The sequence below is a fragment of the Centrocercus urophasianus genome, unplaced genomic scaffold (genome assembly GCF_019232065.1).
Source record: "Centrocercus urophasianus isolate 14NV4802_14NV808 unplaced genomic scaffold, USGS_Curo_1.0 seq_14, whole genome shotgun sequence".
Taxonomy (NCBI): Eukaryota; Metazoa; Chordata; class Aves; order Galliformes; family Phasianidae; genus Centrocercus; species Centrocercus urophasianus.
Genome location: NW_024884586.1, coordinates 41,757,227 through 41,776,025, shown reverse-complemented (window position 1 = coordinate 41,776,025; position 18,799 = coordinate 41,757,227). Strand labels below are relative to the sequence as shown.

The 18,799-nt window shown below is 45.5% G+C and overlaps 1 protein-coding gene across 18 annotated transcripts; it reads right to left on the bottom strand.

Moving 5' to 3' along the window:
- Positions 1 to 1,161: 1,161 nt before the first annotated feature.
- Positions 1,162 to 17,461, bottom strand: SLC25A47 (solute carrier family 25 member 47). 18 transcript variants are annotated; one of them, XM_042813412.1, is made up of 11 exons: positions 17,381 to 17,461; positions 15,678 to 15,928; positions 14,905 to 15,072; positions 12,254 to 12,447; positions 11,662 to 11,968; positions 8,257 to 8,381; positions 6,900 to 6,943; positions 6,558 to 6,629; positions 6,117 to 6,299; positions 4,874 to 5,135; positions 1,162 to 4,334 (listed from the first exon to the last, which is right to left on the bottom strand). In XM_042813412.1, exons 6-11 carry the CDS (start codon positions 8,318 to 8,320, stop codon positions 4,048 to 4,050), a joined length of 912 nt encoding a protein of 303 aa, XP_042669346.1. In that variant the 5' UTR covers positions 8,321 to 8,381; positions 11,662 to 11,968; positions 12,254 to 12,447; positions 14,905 to 15,072; positions 15,678 to 15,928; positions 17,381 to 17,461; the 3' UTR covers positions 1,162 to 4,047. The 18 variants fall into 18 exon arrangements, with proteins under 18 accessions (XP_042669346.1, XP_042669347.1, XP_042669345.1 ...); XM_042813413.1 differs by having other exon boundaries at positions 15,678 to 15,925; positions 17,381 to 17,455; XM_042813411.1 differs by having other exon boundaries at positions 15,678 to 17,170; positions 17,381 to 17,453.
- Positions 17,462 to 18,799: the final 1,338 nt, after the last annotated feature.

The following is an 18,799-nucleotide window of genomic DNA, read 5'->3' as shown; positions in this document are numbered from 1 at the left end:
CAGTAGTGACCTGCATTTCTGAGATGTAAATGCATGCGTGCCAAGCTGGGTATGAAGTAACCCTGTTTTTGTTATATTTATGCAAGGGACTGAAGGAAGAGCAAAGCAAGCTTAGTCTTAGAATCCTCATAGAATGGCTTAGATTGGAAGGGGCCATAAAGATCATCCAGTTCCAACCCCCTGCTGCAGGCTGTCCCATACCCATCCTACACAGCATTGAATGCCTCCAGACACACTACCCACTTCTCTGGGCAGGCTGTGCCAGTGCTACGCTCCCTCTGAATAAAGAATTTCCATCTAATATTTCACTTATATCTCCCTATTTCCCCTTGTCCTATAGTGACAGGACATCTGCCCATGTAAAAAGTCAGTCTTTCTCCTTCTTGTGAGCTCCTGATTTGCACGTTTCAAATATGAGCTGAAAAGCAATGTTTGGCTTTTATCCTATTTTTACAGTTTATGTAACCTGGTACCACTAATCTAATGTCATAGACTTTAATGTATTCAAGTAAACATTTACCAGCCACTTCCTCTCCATAACCCTGGGTGTTGTATCTTAACATGAACAAGTGTTTAACAGTCAATAGAAACACTGTTGTTTGTTTTTTGTTTTTTTTTTTTTTAAAGCAGTGTTGCAATTCATAGGAAAAGCAAATAGGTTCTTGTAGATGTTAGTAAATAAACTAATTTATATTTACAGTAGACTTCAATGACGACCTTCCTGTTCTTGTCATCTGCTCTTCTCCATCTTTAAACTATACACAAAACATAAGACTTAATGAATTTTAAAGGGCTTTTTAGAAACTTGTAATGCAACTTGCTTCTTGAAAATGTTACATGCAGATCTGTCCTTCAAGATGTATTTCGCTAACCAAAAATGTAGTTATTCAGGGAGGGGAAATGTGCTGTAGAAGAAACAGCAAAGTGTTCTAACGAAGCACATGGATTAGTTTTCTGACACAGCAGTTAAAATCTTATTCCAAAGTTTTAGAAGGGAAAATGATTGCAAAATTAATTTAATACTTGTTTACCGAGCAAGCATCTTACTCACATACCCTCATGGGTACTTACAAAATGTGCTTCTGAAATGACACAGTTTCTCAGTCTTGGTAAATGCTTAAATCTGGTGTAATTATAATTAACATCTCAGAGACATTTAAAGGTTAAGACAAGGCAGTCCTCAAACGTACGGGTGAAAAGTTATCAGTCAATGTTGATTATGCTTTCCTCAACTTGTTCATATTTTGTTTATCTCACTATAATTAAAAAAACGCAGTGAAAAGTCTATCCAACTTGTTTTGCTTTTTGAATTTATTTAACTTTTAAAAGGCTTCATTTACACTTCCTCTGTTGTTTAGTCATCACAAGGAGTCGATCACTGTTTTGATGTCCAGTGCCTTACAAACAGTGAAATAAAGTGCCTTATAACCCCATTCATCTGGTCTTAACAAGTAAACTCCAGATTGCTGCCAGAGCAAGGTAATAAGGGCCAGTCCTCCAAAGATTAACAGGTCACAAGCAAGACTGGGCGTTGAATTTCCTTATATAGCAGCCAGCTCAGAAATAGAGAGAGGTCAATATGACCTATTAGAGCAATGTTTCCACAGGTCTGACATAAAATACTTAATGTGACTCTACCATTACAGTTGCTAAGGAATACAAGTTGTGAATAGCTTTACACTGCTCCGCCAGTCACAAAGAGGCACGCTGAAACCTACCTGGATATTCTTAAGCGTTGTGAGAAAAAAAGAAAAAGAAAAAAAAAAACAGGAACTATCAATGACATGAAAGCAGAATGTGCCTTCCAAAGAAAGTTTTCTTTATTCAAGGCCAGCCAGCAAGTTTGTTTCTGAAAGAAATTGTCTCTGCAGAGAGCTATATGGTGTCTTCGTTTTGCTGGCCTTCAGATAGATAATGTATCAGAAGAAATAGTTCTGTGATTAGCAGAGCAGCAAATACAGAAGCTGAAGATCAAGGCAATACAAAGTAATCAGAAAATAGAGCAGCCAAGTTCTGAAATGTACAAGGCAAACAACTTGTTGCATATGGAGTTAAGTACACAATATAAACAGTATGTCACATCATTAAAGAAAAGTTGGTTCTTATTTACATGCCTAGGTTTCCAGTACTTGCACATTCAGTACCCTTGCCTGGTGGCTAATTCACCTTGATATAAATTGCTGTGAGTTCTTGTTTTAAAGATTGTCAGATCATCAGTCAAACCCTGGGTAAATTGGGTTTGTCTTCTTTTTTTCCAGTAAGGGGTTGTAGCACACTACACAGTGCAAGCAGTTAGATTCTTGAAATAAATTGATAAGATCTGTAAGATAAAACTTACCTCTCATGTAGTATTTATCTGTTCAGGCCCCAGGAGAACCTAGTTTTTACAATGCTGAGTACCTAGAAGAGGCTCACTGTTCTCAACTACTCTCACTGGCTTCCACAGCTGTGCCCACTAATTTTCCAATCCAGCTGTAATTCGTGGTTCTTGAAACAAGCTGTGTATAAGTTATGGCCACCACAAAGACACTTTTAGTCATATGAATGCTTTAAGCTACTGGAGAAAGTTGGGATACTGCTGATTAGAGTTTATTTTCAAGCCTTGGGCTGACCACAGACAGTATCAACACTACCTAATAATAAATGGTTGTTTTGCTTGACATAGAGCTATGTATTTTGCTGTCTGTTCACAGGATGTAATGCTTGAGAAGGTCAGCTGAGAATAATTTTCTATAAAAGAATTTGATTTCAGAAAACACTCTGCCAAGGCTGGGATGAGTTAGCACCCTACCGGGGCAGGCCTCAGCCAGATGCATCCCTCATAGAGAGGTGAGAAGCCTCTTAGCATTTGTCTTAAGAGAAATTCCAAATCTTGAGGACTTAATTAAATCTTCTGTTGTGAGCACTTTCAAACCAAAGGAGGTTTGGTGCTGATGCCCTAAAGGTCTAAGTGTGGGTCACAGGTTACTGAGGCCGTACGCACTTTGGGATAGAATCAGATTCCGTGCCAGATCTTTCAATCCCCCCCATGCTCTGCACCTGTCTAGTATCTTAAAGCTGCTATTGGATCACGTGAGAGATTAACAGACTTGTGAGAAACAAAAATTCTGGGAGCTGTTTGATAGCATGGCCATGATGCAGTTTAAAAAACAAGCTGAATGTTTAGGTTTCAGGAGGATAGTTCTGGAATTTCATACTAGTTTCTCTCTGAAAGAAATCACCTTTATTCTTTCTTAGTAGCATCTGAAATTTCTTAACTTGCCCTTCTAGTACAAGATTAATTCTTCCCTGTCCAGGGTGCGTGCCAAGTCCTGCGTGCTACAAAATAACTGTATGTGTAGCCAAGTCTATGCTACGAACTTATAAAAGGGGACCAGAAGGAAGAAATCACATGGTTTATGGGAATTGATGCCTGTTTTCACTTTCAGTGAGGCCACTGAATGATTGTGTGAGTAGACTATGTCTGCCACTCCTTAAAAAAACAACTGGAAAAGAAAGAGATTCATATTTCAGCCTCTACTGAAGGGATGTAACTGTAGAGTACTTGGGCAGAATTACACCTGGGAATGAGCAGCCTGCCTGCTCAGGCTGGAGACACACATATGGAGAGTGCTCAGTGGATACCTTGCAGCTCTACATATAAAAAGAATGTGTTGTATAGTGTTATATTGCACACAAAACCCTTGATTCCTGCCTCAATAGTGAAGGTTTTGGGTTTTTTTTTCTGTGCTAGTAGAGAACAAAATTAAACCTTTACCAAATTCTCAAATTAGACCAGCAGTTTTTTGGAGCATAAATATTGCACACATTTGAGTGGCCTAAGCAGTGGCTACAGTCAAAATACATTAACAAGGTAAAAGAGAGGTTGTACACAAGTACAAGCTTCCCTGATGAGTGTGTAATCATGTGAGAGCCGTTGGTCAACAGGTGCTGTGCTGAAGTGCCCCTGCTTCATGTGCTGCCCTCCAGTGGAGAGCTCAGTGCATGTCTACGTTGGGCTACAAAACCAAACTGAACAAAACATGCTTCTTGCTAGAGCTGCATCTGCTATTTTTTGTTTGTGAAATGCTCTGTAAACCTCAGCACAGCTTCATATGTGACAAACACCACCATGTTCACAGGAAAGGCGCGGATGCAGTTCAAACCCAGGCCTTTGAACAGCACTTTGATCCCCTCCTTTCTGACGCTTTCTCTCGCGCAGTGGATGAGGCCTTTGTATTTGTGCTGTCCCGACTCGTCCACCTGCATCCGCGACTTGAGGACGTCCATGGGGGTAGCCAGGCCCCAGGCCAGCACTCCAGCAGAGCCCCCAGAGAGCAGCACGACCAGGAGACCTGCAGAGAGAGAGCAGTGTGATCAGCCTTGCATGTGCCAACAGCTCAAACTGATTCTCCCCAGACACTTATTTAACTCTTTTCAAATCTCATACTGCAGTTGGAGGGACAGGAGAGGGAAAAAGGAGCTGTGGGGCCATGCATGCTGTGCACAGGACTAGTTCTCACTAGGACCCTCCCTACATATCCTACCATGCTGCCATCCTGGTTGGACAGGCTGCAGATCCCCCCACTTGTTTTTATCCTCATGTTTTCCAGTGGTTACTTTGCTTGGCTCCTGCAGCTCTATGTTTCCAGTGGTCTCACACTGACAAGGCACTTGATCTCATAGCACGCTCCTTTTTGCATCCTTCATACAGGCTGTGCAGGTCAGAACCCACCTCAGCATCACACAAACCAGATGCAACATAGCCCAACAGCATTCACCCACTTCAGCCAGGTCAGACGCTCAGAGTTCAGCTCCTATTGATGCAGCAACCTGAGTACATCATTTCCCAAAATAAGCCCTTTTTGTATGTCAGATGCATTCCAGTACCTACCTGGTTTGTTTTTCCCAGCTGGTGTGAGCCAGTCACAGAGAGAAGAGTATGTCAGGAAATATATTGCAGAAGAGGAGCAATCCCTCCACAGCAATGCAGAGCAGCCTTTGTAGAGACCCCCAAAGCCTTCCTCCTTGGCGATCACCTTCAGACAGTGCAGAGACCCTCGGTACTTGGGTTGGGAGGATGTGACAGAGGAATGGGGGTTCCTCTGGGTCTGCATCCGAACTTTAGCTACCTCACTGGGTGTCATAAGCACAACCTGAAAAATTAGAGGAAGAAGCTTAAATCTTCTCATCTGAGCTGCACGTTGGATTCCCTCTCCTGCCTGACCCTTCAAATTACATTTCCCACTTTTCAGGCAGTATTATTTGTTACTTGAAGCCAGCAAGCTGCGTCTTCCTTCGCTCTGTCCATGCTAAATTGCCCCAGGAGATTAGCTGCTACACTGTGTAGGTTGCATGGAGAGGCAGAAACCCACAGAGGATGTTAGCTAGCTGGGAAACCAGATGGGCACAGCAAGGAGATGTGCTCAGCTCTCTGATGTCGCAATACATCAGGGTTCTTTTGTACATCTGTATTTGAAACTAGGGCCATAACTATCAGAAAACAGCCTGCGCTAAGTAGAGTCACCACCTGCTAGGAAACACCCACCGACCTGCCATCTGGGCTGCCTGTAAGAGGATTGCCTCCAACCGCCTGTGACTGTGTGTTTCTGACACAGGGCACTGGGGTTGGAGTGTCTGCAGATGCTCACAGACACCGCAAGCACCCATCTGCCTATGGGAAACAGTTCCTAAGTACCCCACACCACATCACTATCAGTCATGGGCATTGATTCCTCCAAGTGCCAACTGCTCCAGCCTTTGGGAGTTGCAGGAAAGGAGATGCTTTTCTGTCCTCTTTAAAACCTTTTATTCAGGAATGAAATACACACAGGCAGCCCTCAGAGTCTAGCTGGGTCTTTCAGCCCTTTGCCCCTGCCAAAACACCAGCCTACGCTTTGCACACCAGCTTACGTCTTTTTTTACATAAATCTACAATTAGAGCTACTTGGAAATTTTGCTTCCCAGGTTGTTTTTCTTCCTTTTTGTTTTGCTTTCTTTTGCCAAGGTCGCAGGGCAGGACCTCACAAGAAAATAAACCTTCCTTCTGCTGAGCGCTCAACAGAAAACATCAGTGTTTTCCCAGCCCCACATGCCCCAACAAGTCCTCCTGTTGTGCTTTCCACTTTGCTGCCTACCCGCACAGCACCAGCAGCACTTCCAGCCAGAGAAACATCCAGCCCCGATGGCTTGGCGTCGGCTGTGCCGTACCGCAGCTTGCAGATGTTACAAAGGAAGTTTCTGTATGTGCCGAATGAAACAGAGGAGATCAGCGACACTGTGAAGACTGATGCTGACACACCTTTGTAAAATCCCAAAACCTGATTGAAAACAGAGAAGACTTTTAAGAGGGAGTGGTGTGAGAAAGTTCAAAAACACTGTCCACATATGGCTGAGCCTAAACTTACTGCCGTCCTACAGATGATTGGCAAAGTTAAATCCCATTCTAATTATTCTTCCAAGCAATGCTTGTATTCAACTGCAACTTGTCCTCCACAGATTGACCGCAGCAGCACTGCTCCTCTGAAACACAAAGCCGTCCACAACCCCTGCCAGTGGCTCTAATGAGAGGTACCTACTCTTTCTGTCCTGTATGTTTCTTGAATGCAGTGCCAAATGCCATTGTAATGCCCCTCGGTCTGAATCCTCACCTAAAAACACAGGAGCAACTTAGCAATGCAGATATCACACTTAAAAGCCATCAACAAATGCTGCAGCAGCAAAGCAGCTAATCAGCCATAAGGAAGCATCCCCCAAAATGTTACCATTATCTTTAAGAGAAGTACACAAATAAAATGAAATACATTGATGTGACAAAGCTGGAAACTTTCAGTCACTGGATTAGTTTTCAACGGTAGAAAAACATGACATGACCCATTTGTGTTCAGACTGTGGTCAAGAAGTAAAGTTCCAACAGCTACCTTCACTGTGTCCAGCGGATACCCCACTGCTGTGCTTAGGCCACCTGAAACAGAAAGGTTTTTGGAGACAGTTACCAACACACATCACAGCAGGCTGTTCTGCAGGAGGTCATGAGGGGAACTGCAGAAAAATGCAACTGCTGAACCTGTCTGCTCTTGGTAGCATATCACCCTCCAGCTCCAATGTCTGAGCCAACAATGACAGCAAAACTCATAGATCTGTCTGAACACATAGCATGCTAAGAGGAGGAATGTGAGCATTGACATAAGCAATTACACTACGGTTTGAGGCAGGGCTGGAAAAACATAGAGCCTTGGGACAAGGGAAGGTACATGCATGCACCAGCCCTGGGATTCAGTGCAGCCCTGCTGGAAAGGGCAAGATGGAATGCACAGAGATGTGCTGTCTCTGTTCCCACTCTCAGCTCAGACAAGAGCATCCTCCTTGTGCACCAGACAATTTGTACACTGCAAAAACAGAGCAAGGATCAAAGGTCTGGAGGCTGGGAAGGAGAGAGCCTTGTGCGAGGGCCAACAGGGCAAGATGAAGGCACAGAGGGGGATTAGCTCTAAGCTGCGTGCCCAGCAGCATGCCTGCACGCAGCAGCATTTCCAGCATGCTGGGGGAATTTGTCAGCCCTACATCAGCACCCAGCTCATCTCAAGACCTTAAAATAGGCACTGGGATTGGAAATATATTAATCCTATCAGACAAAGTGACTGCCTTTATACAGAGAGTGAAAGTGTATCAACATGGACACAGCAATAAGGTGCTCAGCCCCCCTACTCTCTGCATCACTGCCACAGGAGAGAATAGGGAGGTGAGCAGCTAAATTCTTCCTGGTATAGCAATGCCACGTGGCTGGAGATCAAGCCAGGTGCAGTGGAACTTCACCTCTAAGAGTCATTTGCACCAGTGCTGTTTGAGCCCATTAGGGCAGGCACAGGTGGTGTATAGCTGAAAATGGCCACTCATTGACTGCTGCTTAAAAAAAATACTAGTTGCTGTGGGCATTTCACATTTCACAGGATGCATTCATGTGCAATTGTACAGCTGCTTGGAAGCTCTGAGAAGCTTTGCTACATTTTGAGAAAAAGGAGCAGCTGCTGGTGGGAGTCTCCAGGAGGCAATCCTGAAGTCCACAGCTCAGATGAAAATAATTAACCATTCCCAGCTTGCAGGAAAATGAGGGTTGTTCTGCAAAAATCTGTCTGCACCCAGAAAAACTACAATAAAGATTAAAAAGTGGGCAAAGAAGCGACTTTCCTTATTTGCAATCCAAAACAAGAGTAGGTTGGAAGGGAGAGGGGAAGCGTGCAGGCAGCATGACCCAGCAGGAAGAGTGCACCAGGTCACCTGGGGCCACCTGTCCAGTTGGCAGCGGGCAGCAGCCACAGGTTGTCCCATGCCGATTTCCCATTGCATCTCATTCTGAAGGGCTCCTGCTGACCTTGGCTCCAGTACCAATCAAGTGCCTCCACCTGGGAGGGAGCACAAATGTAAATGATTCACCAAGCTGGTGATGCGAGCTCTCAATACCCTTAAGCAACCACGAAGCACCTAATGAGCACAAGCGCTCTGGGCAGTCGGGGTTTCAGTGCTGAGGAGCTCAGCCAAGTCTGCCAAAGGGTGAGGAAGAAGGGCTCTGCACAGTGCCACAGGATATTAATAGCTTGGGACAAAGATAGACTGACCCACACACGCACTGTCCGCATGGCAAAACTGATCAAGGCCAGATACGTACAGCATGCATACAGGGAAAGGGGTCCTATGGGGTTCCTGCTTGGTCACTCTGCACTGGCTGTGGGGAAATGAGATGATAAAACCAGAAGAATGCTCTTCACTGGGTTGCAGGGAGCCATTTGTCACACCTTTATTTGAGCGATTCTCAGGGACTATGCAGCAACTGCAGAACCCGCGACATGAACACACCCCAAAACTAGATCCTTCACCCTATCATAATCAGGCCACATTCACCAAGAAATTAAAATAAGGAGAGGTGCTGGCAGGAGGATCACAGCAGTGGCATTGGCACAGAGCAAATGGCAGCCCTTTGGAGCTCTCCTGCCTGCAACAGGCCCAGCTGTGACACTTAGGGAGCAAGAGGGAGCCTGGACTACATGTTGGATCTACAGAGAATGACTTCAAAAGGCCTTTACTCTGTAAAGAGCTGGGAACATAAGAGCTGCCCCACACTCCAGACAAGCTGAACTTCTTCCTGTAATGTGAGCCTGCCCATGTCCAGCAGAGCTGCTTTAGCTGTACAGCCAAGGAGACAGCACATTCCCTCCATGTTCCCTAGACAGGTTATTTTGTCTACCCCTGGGCTGCATGTGACCAGTGTGTAACCTTGCAAATGGGACGCAGGAAGATTGGATGTGACCCAGGCCTGGCTGCTCTGCCATCATTGCAGGGCAGTGCCAGGTGACTCAGCTGCCCTTTCCCAAATCTCTGCACCCAGGACAAGATCTAAGTCATCCACACATCATCAGTAGCCCTAGGTATCAATATGCACCATGAGCTGCTGCAGCAGCATGGCTAGGAAATACACACAGGATCATAGGAAAATCCATGCTAGAAGGAACCTAGTCCAACCTCCTGCTGAAAGCTCAGTCAGCTTTATCAGTCAGGAAGGACATCCTGATGAGCTGCTATTCAGTGGTTATTGAAAGTCCTGCACCTGTGTCAGAACAATCCCACGTATAAATGCAAGCAGCTCTGAGGACTTGGGGATGTCAGTTGATGAGAAACTTGATGCAAGCCAGCAGTGCACACTTGCAGCCCAGAAAGCCAACCATACCCTGGGCTGCATCAACAGAGCAGTGGCCAGCAGGAAGAGCAAGATGACTGTCCCCTTCCGCTCTGCCCTTGCAAGTCTCCAGTTGGGTGTACTGCATCCAGACCTGGGGCCCGTAGCACAAGAAAGATGTGGAGCTAATGGAGCAGGTCCAGAAGAGGACAAGAAGATGATCAGAGGGACGGAGTACCTTTCTTGTGAAGAAAGGCTGAGGCAGTTGGGCTTATCTAGCTTGGAGAAGAGAAAGCTCCAACGAGACCGCATCCCAGCCTTACTCTATACTTAAGGGAAGCTTATAAACAGGAGGGATGTCAACTTTTTACACAGGTAGATAGTGACACGACAAGGAGAATGACTTTAAACTAAAAAAGGGGAGATTTAGATGTTCGGTGGAAATTTTTCACTCAGAGTGGTGAATCACTGGCACAGCCTGCCCAGAGAAGTTGTGGATACCCCATCCCTGGAAGTGCTCAAGGCCAGTTTGGATGGGACCCTGGATAACCTGATTTGTTGGGTGGCAACCACCCCACGACAGGAGGCTGGAACTGGATGGGCTTTGAGGTCCCTTCCAACCCAATTCATCCTGTGGTTCTATTATGATTGTCTCACCTCTTGAGTTGACACCCTTCATCAGTTTGCAGCCTCCTTGGGAGAACAAAAAACTGCTGCAGTTCTAACAAGGACAAGCCATGAGGCACACTGAGCACTAACAACATCCCATTCTCACAGGAAAGGCGTTCTAGCCCTGGAAGCTGTCCCATATAAGGGGACAGAAGTTGGCATGTGAACAATGCAGGAAGGCTACTCGGAAACTGAGTTTTCAACTCTAAATTCCTTTGCAAAAGAAGTTTGCCCCTAAGTGGCTGGTTCCTCTACAACTGTGCCAACAAAAGCAAAGGTCCCAAAGGGAACACAGCCATCACTGACTCCCTGAGCTGAGTCCAGCCACTAACAGCACCTATTAGAGGACATTTGATTCATCTTTCTGGGATGAATATTCCTCTATCGGCACCAGCACAAGACTCACAACACCACTGCATGCCCTGATCAGCAAGGAAAGAGGAGAAGGATGAGCTGGACTGCTGCTGAGATACAAACCTGGCCCTATCTGTGACAGTTCAGTGATGAGCAAATGAAGGCAGTAGAGTGAAACTGTCATGGCCCCTCCCAGGAAATGCACACTGGTGCCAGCATCACGCTGCCCAAATTCAGCAGATCCAACATAAAGGTCTGGGCTGCACTTTCCAGCCACCAACAGGACTACTCGGCCTGTGACCACCCCAAGCCTGTTGATACTCAACACTGCTATATCTGACAAGCACATTTCAGGAGAGAAATGAGACCAGCGCCTGTGCTTTGCTGTTTAAAACAAAACTAGGTTTGAGGTGCTCTAAAAATGTCTAAAAATGTCTAAAATTAAATCATGATTTTCTCCTTTCTCTCTTCCTTTATTTATTTATTTATTTATTTATTTTTAAGTATGGCTAACCTACTTTTTCATCTCCTGCACAGAAATAACCCCGCAGCTGTCAATACCTCTCACCCACGATCGTGCACATGCCATTCACACAGCCCCTCCTCACTGCCATAAAGCCATGAGCTGTGTCCTCAGCCCCCCGCATCCTCAGCCTCCCGTGTCCTCAGTGCCCAGAGCCAGGACTCCATCAGCCGTGCCGGGATTTGCTGCCCAGGCAGTACTCACTGTTTTGTATCTCCAAAAGGCATATTGCATTTGATCTCTGGTTTTCTCCTACTGAAATAAAAACACAGGAGATCGCAGACCTCAAATTTCATCAGGGTGGTCTCTACCCTGGTGATGTTATCTGCTTATTAAAGAAGACACTGTTACCGAGAAACACCAGTGGGCAAAATCCCATCTCTATCACCGCAACCTGCCTGCTAGCTTAGCAACAAGGAAACACAGCTACCTGATTCCAACAGAAAGCACCGCTTTATTTCTTTACCTCCAATGGCCCCCGCAATGAAATCCATCTGGACTGAGTCTGCTGCCTCAATGACCCCAACAAGCGTTAGGGAGGCGGTAGAAGGAAAGCTGCCGGCTCTGCTTTACTAGAGCCCCGCGGAGAGCCAGCGTGATCTGCAATATGAATCACCTTCCTGTCTTCTCCTGCCTCAAGGGATTGTGAGCCTCGTGGATACTTGATGAATTTGTTCACTGGAGGCAGTAACAGAGAGGCTGGATCTGTTCCAAGTACACGGTGAATAAGTAATCCCCCGTAGCCCTGCAACGCTGCGCCAGAGCCCTTCTGCCTGGAAAAATCACAAGGGGTGGTGCTTGCGGGGTAAGGCTGCCTGCAAAAGGGCCATTTCCCACAGCTCTCATTAACCCCAGCAGTCAGCCTTGCACTTGCTGTGCACCGCAGAGAAGCAGCACAGTGGCTGTGTTTGCAATGCGTGCCCCAGCCGTGCCTCCCCTCCCTCCGGAAAGGGCAGATTACCTTCGCACCAAGAAATTCCTCCCCGAGGCATTTCCCTTAGCTTTCCTATGCACACAACAGATCGTGAAGCCTTACCCACATCCCCTTAAATAATTACCTGCTCATCGTCTATGCACACATCCAGAAATAAATGCCAGAACATGGGAAGCTTCCTTTTCAGATCACAGGGCAGTTTTCTCATCCCCTGGAGGAGTTCTGCTGCTTCACATCTTGCTCAGCCTCCTGACCTATTTCCAGAGTCAGCTCATCAGCAAGGATCTATCACTGCTGCCCTCACCCTGATGCTTTGATCTGCAGGGAAGAGGGATTTTATGGGACTGATCCAATACCTTTTTTTTTTTTTTTAATTTCAGTAGAAGATGGTGATCTGAGGAGGGGAATAAAAGACTTGTTGGTCGAGGGGAACCAGCCATGACAATGCCACATTGCCCATTTCTATTTTTGCGCAAGAGCCCTGTGCTGGACGTTATGCTGTGCCCCCAGCTGAACCTGGAAGCCAAAGTCCCGATGCAGTGAAGGGCTTGCCAAACCATGATCTGAACTGTACTTCTCCTGATGAGATTTCCCCAGGTCAGAGCCAAGGCTCATTGGCAGCAAAGAGAAAATTTCTCAGCTGCTGCCCACTGGGTTGACTCTCAGAGGAACTGAGCACTTTTGCCCACAGTGCTAAGTCTCCTGCACATTTCACAAATGCATATTTTGGAAGTTTCAATGACGTATAACACAGCTTTCTGTGATCAGATTTTCTGGAAAGCAAAAATTAAAGGATTTCTATCAATTTGTATTCCATGATTTCTCACTCATCCTTCCCCAAACGTATTCCATGTTGGAGAGAATGTTTTATTCTACAGCGTGTAACATGCAAGGACAGCAAAAACCTCAAAAACAGGAGTAAAATATTATCCAGAGAGAGGGCAATGTAACTAACTGCTGACACACACCAAGTTATCCAGCAGACCTCCCTTCTTCCACTTGGTGACCATACAAGAGTTGTTACGGTTCAGCAGCAGCCTGCACATGCCAAGTGGGGGAAATGGTTCTGTATCCAGTCCTCATACCAGAGAGTTATGTCCCTGAGTCCTCTACAGCTGTGGGCATGGTACCCAGCAACTCTGTGACACATGGGAACAAGGACATGGTCCCCAGAGACAGGCAGCCTTGTAGCAGAGACGCACTCAGGCTCACGAGGAACCTTGGGAACCTGCTGAGATGAGGGTGTTAGATTTGCTTTTCTGGGAGCTGCTCGTGGTGAAGAAATTTATGGTATTCCCACTGTGAAAGCATCACCATGTGTCCCACTCATCACATATTCAGGGACTTTGATGGAGGGTGAGGACAGCACCTTCTGCAAGTGCAGCCCATGCAAGGCTGCATGCCAGAAAGCACAGACAAAGGTGTCATTAGAAGTGAAGGAAATCTCTGAGACATGAAACCTGTGTTATTGCTTTTGCTGTCACCCCCAGTTCACAAAGAGATCTTCGAGTTTCTCTTCCAGCATATTAATTGTGAGCCATTCCCACCACCCTTTCATGCAGGGAACACAACATCCAAGGATTGATGTAGTTCACTGCTAATCCAGCCTGCAGTGAGACACCATGGTCCACATCTGTGCAAAGAAGCACACAAGTCTCTGAGTCTCAACCCAAATGTTCTTCTCAAAGCATGCCCTAGGACATCTGACAGATGAAACATATGCTTAGAGACTCTACAAGGATAGGACTCTGCTAGAAATAGAAGCAATCTATTTAAGAACGATTTGTTCAAAATGGAGAAATTTCAAAATGGATTTGGAAAAAGAAGAGCATGGAAGATGCTGCTAGATGAAGACTGGACTGAAAATATAAAGTAATCTGCAAGAAATTATGAAACCAATTATGAAACCAGTCTGCAAGAAACATGAAACCAAATGATAAAAAAGAGAGGTATAGCTTAGTTTTGCAAAGCATGTGCTGGAAGAAATGCTCCATTTGCTTCACAGGAGGACTGTCTTCCCACTTCAGTAAGGGAAGTGACAGCAAAGTAACAGGGCCTTACAGATACAGAGCAAAATAGAGCCTGTAGGAGAGCAAACAATGTTAATAAGCATCTCTTAAAGGAGGTGCAAAAGGAAGAGGGTCCCTTTATCCTTGTCCTTCCACAGAATGCTCTCAAGATCCTCTCAGGACATTCACCATTGCCGCCCACCCTGCCAAGTGACAGAGCAGCCAGTGCTTTCATCTCTGCAACCATCTGCAGCCTCACCCAGCCAGACTGGCTGAGAAAACGTTCCTGCCTTACTGCATGTCATAACATGCTGCATTTTCCACTCCTCTTGCACTGTGTTATCAAAAATAACCCCTCTAACTTATTTCAGAAAATCCTTGACTGGGGAGGCTGTTCAAACAGCACTGTCCCACTATTGTCACCAGGCTGTTTGCAAATTGCAGAAGGGAAAGAGTGACAGCAGCAACACTGAGCTGGCAAAGCCTGAGCTGTGACTTGCATATCAGCGGGTGAGAGAGGGGTGGGATCTTCTGGCTCCATCTGCATTACAGGTTCTCAAATCAAGTTGTCTCACTGGACTTTATCTCAGGTACAAATGAAAGAACAGTAACCCTGGGGACTCAAACATCCACTGCAAGAATTTTACAGCTCAACGAACAAAACCCATAAGAAAATCCTTCTGGCAGCTACATTATTTCTCAGCAGGTATAAACGATCAGTGATTTCACCTGAGGAAAGCTGAAATAAGGCTGAAATGTTTCTCACCTGATCCCAAAGGAAGGGAAGATGATGACTGCAGTAGTTTAAGAAATGGTACATATTTTTTGTATAGCTGTACTGCTCAATTCTCTATACCTGATCTCATCAACACAACAGGTTTGTCTTTCTCCAGTATGTGCACCCCTACAGAGACCTCAGGTCTCTGCTCCACACCTGTAAAAAAAAAATCTATGAGATGCTTGGTTGTTTTCTTGTTGTTCTTGTTATTGGAACTACCCGATTTGATGTGATTTGACAACCTCAAAACTTCCTGGAAACGTAGAAGAAAACCCAGTTCAAGAGCTATAAACCATTATTATGAAGGAGTTTAGCTGCTAAAGTCACATGGGAAAGATTGTTATAAAGGTACTTAACTGCCAAAACTGGTGCCAATGTGTTCAGAAAAAAAGAATGTTTTCTAAACGACAGCATTATTATGAGCTTATGTTAAGAGGGGATATATAAAAAAAGAAAGTAAGAAGATTTTTATCTTGCAGGAGAAAAAGTGAAAAAACAATACATTCAGGCCAAGTCTCTGAATATCACATAAGCTCATAGCCTCGCTTATCCCTCTTTATTTTTCTTTTCCCTGGCTCCAGTTCAGGAGCTGTACGAGAGCCTATCTTGCAGAGTGCATGGGAAGTTTCCACAAAGGCACCTTAGTCATGCTGCTCAGCCTGTTCTTTTGGTTTCTAAGAACGCGGTGTCATTTTGTGTGACTAATGCAGTAATAACAAACATATTTCACATGGCAGCTGGGAGACTGGTAGGAAACTAACCTGAAGACAGGCCAAGCTTTGTCCACACACCTTAGTGCTGTTGCCTTGCAATGCATCCTCCCTTCATTTTGGCTTTTTCTCTTCATGCACTACCGATTGGTGCACACCATGCAGTGCATCTGCACAGCCACGTAACGTAGCATGTTGCTGCTGCTGCAGACCTGGTCTCCCAGTCGTTGACTTTGCACGTGGATACAAAATGTGCCAGAGGATTTCAAGTACACAATGTTGAAAGTGTATTTGTATAGCTGCTGGCAGGGAAAAAACGTTTGCTCAGAGGAACGTTCCTGTAAGAACAAGCTGCTTGAAAACAAAGGCAGGAGACGGGCTGAAGAGATTGTCCTGCTAGCTCTACCATTTCTACCTCAGAAATCAAGGACAAATTTGTTTTACCAGCTTCCTTATCTGTGAAATGGGCACAACTGCCTGTTTTTACTTCATTGAAAAAGCTTGAGGTTATATTGTTTACAAAATCAGGTTGGAAAATGCTATAAAATGTCAACTCTTGAGTTTTATCTTCCTCTTTTGGGCTTAGTCTTTGCCTTTGCTCATTGTCACCAGTCACACCTGTATTTGCTGAGTGCCTGGCTAACATACATTGATGGGGAGAGATGGGTACAGCTGCTTGATGGACAGATGGCTCCTAGTTCAGCTAATTGGATGTGGTGCACACCCTCATATCAGTACACCTCAGTGCATCTCAATGCACCTCTGGCATCTTAAATCCTGCTGCCAAACAGCTCAGCACACTGAGTCTGCTGCAGCCCTATGCTCCATATGACTGGCTGCATGCAGGTACAAAGAATTCCTTCTCCAGGAGAGGCTCTGATCAGGTTCTCCCACCAGGCCCAGCTCTCCTCTTGGAGCAGAGGGGTCTCATGTTTTGGGATAATGACCAGGAGATTCTGGGGGATCATCAAGTCCCTGTGTATCAGAGGGTCTGCCAGCAGAGCAGCTGCTTCAGCAGGACATGACTCTTGTCCAAATGGACAGGACACAGCCAATGCTTTTAAATACCTGTCTTATCAAGGGATTTCATCAGGTTGGGAAGTTTCAACATTTGATATACAGTACCTTTGAAGCCTGTGGGACAATAACATCAGAGAATACCCTAAAAGCACTCAAGGTCATAAAGTTAATGGATAATAAAGACATTTAGTTCACAACAAATAATGCCATAGCAGCTCTCTCTACAGACAGCAGCTTCCTGAGTATTTGGAGTATCCATCACATCCCACCACTGGTACTGTTTACTGTTGCTGGGCAGCCACTCCGTGAAGCACTGGCTAACCTTCAAGACTACTTGTACAAGCTCTGGAAAATGAGAGACTTTCTTTGCAAGCAGTTTGCTAGTGCAGATGCAACATTCACATGTCTCTGAGTATCCATGATAGTCTAAATGCCACCAGCTTCACAGCATGAGCAGGACACAGAGAGATGTTGTCCAGGGATCTCTGAAGTGTGATCAGTGGAGATACAGCCACTTATTGATGCTAAAATCACAAGCACAAAGATTTTGGAGCATCTGAGTCAACAATCTGCGCTCTATCACACCCTACTGACACCAAAACTTGTATATAAGTTTATCATAACTTTGCATTTCTGTGCCTTTCCTAGCTGCACTGATGCTTCTTTGTTTTCCTCCTGATTCTCTTCCTGCCTCTCCCCTCCCACTTCCCATTTCCAGGTGTCTTGGTGCTCACCTTCTGTCAGGTCTCCTCTGGGTGCCATCGGGGCAGAACAAAGCTGGCAGCAACGCTTCTTGAGTGAGAACCAGGAGGAACATCCTTTCCACCCTTGGCCTCCAACATTAGCAGTAAAGCCTCTTCCACCTGTACAGCCACAAATCAGATCTAACAGACAACGGGACAAAGGGAAAAGGGCTTTCTAAGGACACAATTTTTTTCTCTCAAACATGGCAGTGCTGCTGCTGCTGTGTGAGCTGGTAGGTCCTCTCTTTGGTGGCTCACATCTCATTGTCCAACAGAGATGCCAAACTCCTCTCATACAAGAAATCCTTCCTCACTCAGCCCTCTGGGAACTGTGTTTGGGTCTGCTTCAGCAGAATGAAAAGAAAGGCAGCCACAGCTGTGCCAGATCTATGGAGTCTGAAGGGTGCCAGAGCTCACAGCTGATTTCTGAGTCCCATTAAGAGCTAGAGGCATCACACATCACCATGGAGGATGCATGACCTGTCACAGCTTTTAAGCTATCTAGAAGAACAGTAGGAATCAAGAATCATTAAGTCTGGGTTTCCTTGAGTATCAGGTTAGCTCTCTCCTCTGAAACTGTATCTTTGCTGCACTTATAAGGCCCAGGATCAATAGGCAAAACATCTGGCCTAATAGCACCAAATTGTGAGAACTCTATGACTTCCTTCCCTTTACCACAAAGCTCCTACGGAAGTCACACACAAGTATAAGCACCCCTATTGACTCACCACCATTGTCCTTCCCACACAGAAGCTCAATACACTCCTGTTTATTGATATAGCTTCGCCTCACAAGTATAACTCAGATGGAAAACATCCAAGGAAGAAAAAAATCAACAAATGGGAAAATTTCATTCCTGGCTGAACCAAACCTTGAGGTGTCAGACTTCCTACCAATGAGCTCTTGACGTTCTCTGTTCTAATCCATAAAGTGCTCAGTACACCCCCTGCCCTGCAATTTGAATTCAGTGGCTGCAAATGGAGCTCATTATGAATAGCTTGAGCATGCAGGGACAAGACAGCCCTCTGCAGCCTGGGAGGGGCTGCACAAAGGCCAACGAGGAAACCAGAATCCCAGGGATCCTGAAAAACTGGAAAAACGGTCCAAAAAAAAAAAAAAAAAATGGCCCGCAATGTAGCAAGAACAACTGGTAAGGGACGGAAAGGAAAGGGACGGGCAGGGAAGGGAAGGGAAGGGAAGGGAAGGGAAGGGAAGCTCTCATACTCAGATATATGAATATGACATATTCAGTGTTGTCTGCAAATGCCTAAGTTAATCGCCCATCAGTCACTGAGCAAAGCCTTAGGGAACAGCTCAAGAAACAACAAGCCAACAGAAGATCAGGAATCAATAACCAGTACAATTCAGAGAAGAAAAGATAAAAGATTTAAAACAGTCTCCAGATAGCTT

Excerpts from the sequence above, each read along its gene's own strand:
- SLC25A47 (XM_042813412.1), bottom strand. The coding sequence starts at position 8,320 with ATGGGAAATCGGCATGGGACAACCTGTGGCTGCTGCCCGCTGCCAACT. Across the intron at positions 6,944-8,256 it reads AACTGGACAGGTGGCCCCAG|GTGGCCTAAGCACAGCAGTG; the intron begins GTGACCTGGTGC and ends TTTCTGTTTCAG. Across the intron at positions 4,335-4,873 it reads AGCTGGGAAAAACAAACCAG|GTCTCCTGGTCGTGCTGCTC; the intron begins GTAGGTACTGGA and ends CTCTCTCTGCAG.